The 8,909-nt window shown below is 44.1% G+C and overlaps 1 protein-coding gene across 7 annotated transcripts in view; it reads left to right on the forward strand.

Moving 5' to 3' along the window:
• The window catches only part of LOC149307510 (D-glucuronyl C5-epimerase), a 44,041-nt gene that overhangs the window by 27,281 nt on the left and 7,851 nt on the right, over positions 1–8,909 (forward strand). For 6 of the 7 annotated variants that reach the window (XM_089539320.1, XM_089539321.1, XM_089539322.1 and 3 more), the window contains 2 exons: positions 5,012–5,604; positions 8,470–8,715. In XM_089539320.1, coding sequence (XP_089395446.1) covers positions 5,025–5,604; positions 8,470–8,715 — 826 coding nt within the window. In that variant the 5' untranslated portion in view covers positions 5,012–5,024. Of the gene's footprint in view, positions 1–1,406; positions 1,427–5,011; positions 5,605–8,469; positions 8,716–8,909 lie in introns of those variants that run through there. The other variant, XM_089539326.1, reaches the window with a different exon arrangement.

Below are 8,909 nucleotides of genomic sequence, written 5' to 3' on the forward strand. Positions count from 1 at the left end.
CAGAATAGTTAGTCCAGGTTGACTCTCTCTTATCCAGAATTCTGAAAACCAAAACATTCCAAAAACCAATTTCTAGAAGATACGGAGATAGCGACACCTTTACTTTCTGATGGTTCAATGTGTGCAAACTTTGTTTCATGCACAAATGGTGGAGAGCCATGGTGACCCAAGCTGATCAAATGGACATATCATGGGAAGGCCTGACTCCCCGGGAAAGACGATAATGCTCAGCTAGGTAGGAAAGGCAGTTGGAAGACAGGTAATACCGCTGAACTGTTTCCATCAAGGTAGCCATGGATGCTGCCCTGAGTTTGCAAGGCATGAGTAGGAGGTCTTGGAGGTCTCTCATTCAGAGGGTTGGCATAATTAGAACCAACAACGGATAGCACCAAGCGGACTTCAGTCTGGGCCCAGAGGGAATGTGCAAATATTGTTGTTGTGGGACGTTCACGCGGTTCCTTGATCTATAAATAGGGGAGCGAGGCTGATGAATGTATTCAGCTCTTTCGTCTGCTGCGGAGTCTTTTCTTCATCAATCTCCAAAGCAACAGTGATGCTTTGCCTGCTTCGAGGGGCTCTCGCAACACATCCATAAACAGCTGGCAAGAGTTTGGCATTATTGTTTGTGCCATTAGCAAAAAAGGGGGAGGGGAACTTTAATAGACTAATCCATCTGGAGAAGAAGTCGATTTATGAGTCTCTGTACTAAATGGGCTCATAATTACGACAGCTATTTCCTTATAGGCTGTTTTCCCCCTGTTCCCATTGACATCTACAGCAGGTTCTGGAGAGGGAATGGGTCCAAATATAGGAGTCTCCAGTTTGCTGTGAAGAGTATGTTGTTGTTGTTGTTGTTGTTGTGTGATTTCAAGTCTGAGCATTACATGGCTGTATTTGGACAGAGGCCCCCATCACTTTGTCAACAGAACTGGACTGCAATAGCAGTTGGTTTGCCCAGTTTTGCTTTCTGGGTGTGCGTTTTGGCCACAAATATGAATTTCCAGCTGTGGCTGTTTACAATTTTCACCTTCAGTTTTTAAGAGTAAGGCCACCTGTTCCTCTGGGGTTGCTCTCTGGGTGTCTGGGGGTAGTCAAAGCCATCCAGTAATAATATAGATTTAAATATACTTCAAGCCAGAATAGGTAACCTATCAGGGATCAGGAATTCACATGCCCCAGACCCTAATATTTCTGCCAGAGACCTTTTGTGCCGAAATGTAGGAAAGAGGCTGAATAAATTCACTTTAAGAGATAGATAGCCTTGTGAAATTCAGTATGTCTTCTGTGAAGACAAATGTTTCATATTAGATAGAAATGCCTTGATGTTTTTGCTATTATATTCGGTTCTAGAAGGACGTTTTGCTCCCGGTTGCAGTTAGGAAACCACAGAAATATTCCTAAGTGTTCTTGCAGTTTTTCTGAAAAGGTAAGACTGCTTCTTTCAAATGCTAGACAGATGGAATATGGCTAACAGCAGTCATTAAATATTAAGTCTGTTCTGAATAGTCATCCGGCATAGAATTCCTCTGTGTAGATTCAATTATCTGAGTTCTGTTCTTCTGAACAGTATTCTATGTATATGTTTTTTGTCACACAAAGAAACAGAAGCTATTGTTTAAATTCTGCCCTGGGTTTTCATTTTAGTCGAGAAGCATTAAAATGCTAGCTGGAGAAAGATGAAAAGGCAGATTAATTGTAAATAAGCCATTAATTGGACATTTGCATTCAAATCCAGTGTCAGCGGGGAAGAGATGGATTCTATTTGGGGAGTCTAATGGCATGAAAGCGGAAGGAAAGCCAGTAGTGCATAATCTTACCTTCTCTATATGACCCTCCTTTCCTGTCCAGTTTTGGCTTCCATCACTTAGTATCACTGAATGAATTTCATGCTATTATGGGAGGGTTTTGCTCCAATTATCCAAAGTGGCACGTCAGGTAGGAGGATTGCAGGTCCTTTCTTTGCAGATGTGAAAATCAGAGTGTCAAAATAGTCCGAGAGCTGAGCTGATGATGTTGGACTTGTTCCCTGGATGAGGATATAATTCCACATTGCCATCCTCTGAGGCTGCCTTACTTCAAATAACATCACTCTGCAATCGTAGGGCTTGGGTTGTTTTGTTTTTGGGGTTGTTGAATGTTGAGTCGACACTTACAAGTCAAGTCCACTTACTCAATAGATCTGCTCTAGCTTACTGTAGCCAACATAGATTTGGGCTTGATATGATTGCCTAGTATTTGGCTCCAGAGATGAGTCCCTACCAATGTTGCCCACATTGGACTTGGTTCTGAACTTGGTTTACAAATGAGGAATGTGATGGTGACACATATGTGATTAAAATAGGTTGTAGGTCTTTGGGGAAGGGACTGCGCCTGCCCCATTCTTCCTATCTGTTAAGAGATCCCCCAATGTTTGCATGGTTAAAGGGAGTCCATTTTGCTCTTTCTCCATTCAGCCATCTCAATTTTTTTTATCATAAATGCATGCTCCAAATGCATGGGGAATGCATCTGGGGAAAAGCAGAACAAGTGCTGGGAGGACGAGAAAAGCGGATGAACGAATTCATCTCAAAAGTATTCCCTCCTTTTGGGCAGAGGGTTGCCTCTAAAAGGCAGCTTCCGCCAGCCTCTCCTTTGCCAGTTCCCTGCTTTGGTGGCCTCTGCGTTCATTTTAAAGCCAGATTAGCCTGGCGTAGATTTTGAAAGTAAACATGGGCCTTATCTCGGTGTAGCAGAAATCCAGCTCTTTACATTTAAAGGCTGGCTTCTTTCGTTTTCCCCCGTCTTCTTCATGCCTCCAAAAGAAGATTGCATGAAGTGCCTGGAGAAATGAGAAACGTTGGCCTTTCATTCTGGATTAAGATGGGGAAAAGACTTGAAACACTCCTCTTGTGTGGTTTGGGCATTTAGCCTCCTGATAACAGACTAACTGGGTAGATTTTAGCTCCCCTTCCCTACCCAGGTCAGGTCTCCTCACCTGCTGACACCATCAGAAGTTTGGATGCAAAAAAAGAGATCCTCTTTTGTCCTATTTGTCTTTTATCTCATTGACTCATTTGTCCCTGATCTACTGGAAATGGACCTATCTCCGGTAAGAACCCTTTCAGGTTGCAAATGGGAGAGCTGATGCAGCTATGAGCCAGGATCCTCTAGTCCAGTAGTTCCCACACTTTAGTCCTCCAGATATTTTGGACTTCAGATCCCAGAATTCCTGACCATGTTTGTATAGAAGAGGAAATGTCAGCAGAGGTTGCCTATCATGCAACCATTTAGCTGCAATTTCTTGTTCTATACAACCGCTAAAGGTACGGGGGCCCTCTCCATTTTTCAGTCTGGCAGTCCTAGTGCCATATTGAATGCATCTTCTATTTTGCATTCTCCCAGCCGCAAGGATGCCATGTTCTCTCTGTGCAAAATGCATAACAGCACAGAGCCCCATTGCTACCTTTGGGGGGAATTTACAACATTGCAGCCATTGACACCTGTCAGAATGAGCAGCTTTTATGCCAGCAATTTTTTTTTTTTTAAAAAAGCACACGCTATATAAATATAGCAAGGCTGTCTTGTGCCTTGTCTGAATGGGCTTTGAAACATTTTCAAAAGGGGAATCATTTCATCTCTTCACACACACACACACACACACACACAAGTGTGGAACAACTTGGCCAGCAAAGCCTGTGGAATTAGAATAATTTTGGCCGTCTCAGCAGAAGGTATGCAAGAGCGACTATAATTCATGCCACTTCTTGGCTGAACCGATGTAATTAATAGGGCAGCTGCCTCATAATTGGCTTTCCAGATTTAATTTTTCTTCTTTTAATAACCTTCCTTTTCCCTTGCATACTGAAGAATGTTTCGGAAACCTTGGTGCACTGTGTTGCCAAACTTAGATTGTTTTATTATATATTGAAATAAATTGCTTTCAGAATGGAATTGGCAAGTTTTGGACCATAAAAAGTTCTATTACCTTACATTTTAATTAGAAAAAGCTCTTTTGAGTAAGAGCAACGCCAAAAAGAGAAACTGAATTGTTTACACACACAAAAAAAGTCTGTATTTAACTGTCTAGTACTGTATTTGAAGGGGACAACATTTCTGATTTTTAACAAATATTGTTTATTAAGGAGATGTAATGAAATGTAAGTGAAGGTAACATTTTCCTCTAACTTCAAGTTTGGGCACCAGTTTACTCCATGCATTTGGGAAAGCAGACCAAGTCTATAGAAGCTTATGCTACAACTTCTGTTGCATAGTTAGTCTCAAAGATGCTACAAGATCCTTTTGCAAACTGATATTCCAGACTGGCATGGCTAGGTCTCTGAATATTAATTATAGTAATAATGTTGATGATGATGATGATGTGTGTCTTCAAGTCATTTCTGACTTATGGCGACCCTATCATGGGATTTTGTTCGCTACATTTGTTCAGAGGAGGTTTGCCCTTCCATTTCCCCGAGGCTGAGAGAGTGTGACTTGCCCAATGTCACGCAGCGAGTTTCATAGCCAAGCTGGGAATCAAACCACTATACCACTCTGGCTCCCAATAACAACATCATCAACAACAATAATATTTTTCGTAGGTTGGTAAACTGAGTCTCCAGCTTGTTGGGGGTGATTGGCTTACACATTGCAAACCGCTTAGGGAGGGCTAGTTCATTGATGAGTGGGATGGAAGTGTACTTGCGATTGCTATTCTTAGTATTTGATTTATACAGTGGGTCCTTGGTATCTGCTGGGGTTATCTGCATGGTATATTCCGTGGATACCAAAATCTGTATTACAATGATGTAATAAAATGGTTTCTCTTATATAAAATGTCAAAATCAATATTTGCTTTTTGGAATGTATACCTTTGTGGAATATTTTCAAGTTGTGGCTGGTTGAATCTGTGAATAGGGAATCTGTGAACATGGAGGTCCAATTGTAATAACGTTTTGTTAAAAATATTCAGTTCCCAGAGTCCTACCATCTTCATCATTTCTAGCGTATTGAACAGCTTTGTGTTTGTTTTTAGGTACGATGTGAATATGCGTTGCTTGGCGGCTCGGATCAACTACAAGACCCTGATTGTCATCTGCGTCCTCTTTGCCTTGGTGACGGTGCTGCTGTGGAACCGGTGCTCCAGCGGCCAAGCGGGGCCCTTCCTGCGCGGCCCCATCAGCAGCTTCCGGGCCGAGGGGCTAGAAAAGCGGGCGGCCGCCTCGGAGAGCAACCACGGCGATGCCCCTGCCCCGGCCAAGCAGCAGAGCGAGGAGGCTTCTCCCCAGGAGCAGCAGAAGGCCCCGCCGGTGGTGGGGGGCTTCCATGGGAACAAGTTCCTGGGGCTCAAGTACGAAGAGATTGACTGCCTGATCAATGATGAACACACCATCAAGGGCCGGCGGGAGGGTGGCGAGGTCTTCCTGCCCTTCTCCTGGGTGGAGAAGTACTTCGAGGTCTACGGGAAGATCGCCCAGTACGACGGCTACGACCGCTTCGAGTTCTCCCACAGCTACTCCAAGGTCTACACACAGAGATCCCCCTACCACCCAGACGGGGTCTTCATGTCCTTCGAGGGGTACAACGTGGAGGTCCGCGACCGGGTGAAGTGCATTAGCGGCATCGAAGGTACCTCTCCGCCTTTCAATCTGTTTCATCGCCGCGTTTTTAATTTCCTGCTCAGGCCTGCTTTGGTTACACTGATTCCTGGACCACCTTGGTCCCTTTCTGGGAGAAAGGTGCCATAGAAATGAAACTAAATAATGAAAACATTTTCCAATAAGGCTGCATTTGCACTGCAGAATTACCATATATATACTTGACTATAAGTCAACTTCATGTATAAGTCAAGGGTAAATTTTGGGGCCAAAATTATGGATTTTGCTATGATCCGTGAATAAGTTGACGGTAAAATTTAGGGGCACATAGCAAAGGATCTAAAGGATGAGGAAAAACAAAACAATGTCAAAGAACTTACAAAATTCCAGCAGACATAACTCTTTGTACTTACTCTTGAAGCTGGATGGAGGGGGACAGTGCTTTCAGGACAACCAGGGGATGGTTCCTTCTTTTAAATAAGAGTTAAGATACAGTACTTACATTGATCCATGGATAAGTCGACTCAGGTTTTTGGGTCAAGTTTTTAACCCAAATTTCTAGACTTAGACATGAGTATATACAGTAGTGTAGTTTGACGCCGCTTTAACTGCCATCGTTCAATGCAATGGAATCCTGGGATTTGTAGTTTAGAGAGCTATTTAGCCTTCTCTGTCAGTGAACTCTGGTGCCACAACAAAATACAAATCCTAGTATTCCATAGCATTGAGTCATTGCAGTTAATGTGGTGTCAAAGTGCATTAATTCTGCAGTCTGGCAGCAGCTTCTGTCTCTGAAGGGGTTACAAAATAAGCAGCCGCACCACGGGCCACTAAGGTCACCCAAATCCTCTTGGGACACTGGGCCAGTGTAGAAAATCATTTTTATTTCATACACACCTTATACATATACCCTAAAGGCAATTTCATACACAATATTTTAAATTGTGCATGAAACAAAGTTTGTGTTCACTGAACCGTCGGAAAGGAAAGGTGTCGTTCTCTCAGTCCTCCTGAGTGGGTGACGTTGGAGTATTTCAGATTTTGCAATTCCAGATAAGGGAGACTCAACCTGTGAGCCATTTTAAAGAGAAGGCCCTTTAAAGCTCAGGCTTCTGGCCCCATTGTTACATTCTCAAAAGGAAGGAATAAAAATAACTCGATATCAGTCCCTCTTACAGTCTGAATAAAAACAGATGGCTCCATCCTTATGTGGGTTCCCAAATAAAGCGAAACTCCTCCTCACCAGGAATCAGACTGTTGGTAGACAGTTTGCTCTGAATTGAGATTTGGGTTTTCTTTCTCCGTTCCCCAGCTGAGTCCATGCTTTTTGCCACAATGGCCCTCTGATTAGCGGGTCTCATGCTTTAAAGATCCAGCTCCGCTCAGTGCTTCCCTTTATATGCTGCCGCCGAGGGTTGCAGCTGTCAGCCTTTGTATTAATGTTTTCCATAAAAACAAATCATCCTTATTATTTGCCAATCCTGAGGGCATTGCTACTGGATAAAAGCCTAACTTGTGCTTAGCAATTTTGCGAATAGCGCAAATCATTTCCGAAGGGGGATGCTGCTGAGACCTCCTTTTGCAGCATCCTTGCCTGCTGTACCCTGTTACCCGTCAGTAGGCACTTTTGTGTTGTTATTTTGTGCCTTCGAGTCTGTTCCAACTGATGGCAACCCTGTCACAGCATTTCCTTGACAAGATTTATGGAATGGAGGTTTGCCCCCATTGCCTTAGCTTTGCTGCTGAGTGGAAGGTCACCCATTGGGTTTCTATGGTTGGTCTCCTGAAGTCCTCTTCTAGAGCAACTTCTGCACCACAATGGCTCTCCATCCTAGGATTTTCTTGGCCAGAGTTCCTCAGGAGTTTTGCTATCACCACCTAAGGCTGAGAGAGTGTGACTCTCAGTAGCTGAATGGAGATTTGAATGCTTATCTCGCACAGTCCTTGTTCAACGCTCAAAACTTCTATATCAGTGCTTCTTAGGTTGTCTGATGTGGGGGACTGTTGGGTTTTTTTCCACCCAGTGAACCTAGAATCAGCACTAAATTTGTCCACATTGATTACAACTATTTCTTTCTTTTCTGCAAACATACTGGAAATGGCCCATAGTTTATGGACCAACACAAGACCACCAGTTTGGACAGCCCTGCTCTATGCCATGGTGACCGTTCCTGTGTCTGTCTCTGTCCCCTCCATCTGTCTCCACTTCTTACACACACCTCATGCTGATTTTCAACAGAAAAACAACATTTATTCCCCATCCTGGTTGCCTGAGTGGAGATGTCTTAATCGCCATGGGTGAGCTAGCTTCCTCCATTGGAATCGGCTTGTTCCTGAATATCTTTTCCTGCCATCACGGCATAAAGGCAACGAAGGAGTTCATTTCAGGCTATCTCCTTGCTTAGTCCCGCAATGTGTTCCTTGAATGTCCTGGGACCTGGAGAATTCAATTATGCGCCCATCTTTCTAAATTAACAGCTGCATGCAAACCTTGTGCACCAGACTTTGCCTTTCAGTTTCCCGAGTCTTCTGCCTCTTCGTTGAGCTCATTCTTCATTAATAACCGGTGTGGCTTTTAGCATTTGAAAGTATAATACATAGGGCCTAAATAGTTCCCTCATTCATTTTCTCTTCAGTCAGGCACGTCCGTCGCGGACTGTGAAGGACAGACTGATCTCATAAATGTCTGATAACACACAACAGTCTTTTGCTTAATTTGGTTTCAGTAGTCTTCATTGTCCTCAGTCTGGATTGCAAGCCAGACGTTGTGTACATGGAGGGAAGGGCATGATCCACACAAAGCCTTTGATGGAGTAACACCTTTGAAATGGAGTCCACAGGTTTCTCTCTCAATGTGTGAACCGTTCATGTTCCATCTTTCTCCCTCTTTCGACAGGTGTGCCGCTGTCTACCCAGTGGGGACCCCAAGGCTATTTCTACCCCATCCAGATTGCCCAGTATGGACTCAGCCATTACAGCAAGAACCTGACCGAGAAGCCTCCGAATATCGTGGTGTACGAGACAGCTGAGGAGCGGGACCAAAGCAGCCGGCCGGGGGACTGGACTGTCCCGAAGGGCTGCTCCGTCACAACACTGCCTGACAAGTCCAGATTCACAAACGTCAAACAGTTTGTTGTCCCAGGTGTGTTGGGGAAGGAAGGGAAGAAGTGTATAGGGCTCAGGTCTTGCTCCAGAGACCCTGGGTGCTTCAGAGACTCCAAAAGTGGGACTCATCCATTCCCATCCCGGGTCTGTGATCTACACTGGTTAAAATTTTAGCTGGTAGTGGGGCACAAGGAAGGCCCGGCAAACCTGCTCTGAACAAATCTTGCCAAG

This window comes from Sceloporus occidentalis, unplaced genomic scaffold, assembly GCF_023333645.1.
Source record: "Sceloporus occidentalis isolate IW3139 unplaced genomic scaffold, rSceOcc1.0.p SCAF_9, whole genome shotgun sequence".
Classification (NCBI taxonomy): Eukaryota; Metazoa; Chordata; class Lepidosauria; order Squamata; family Phrynosomatidae; genus Sceloporus; species Sceloporus occidentalis.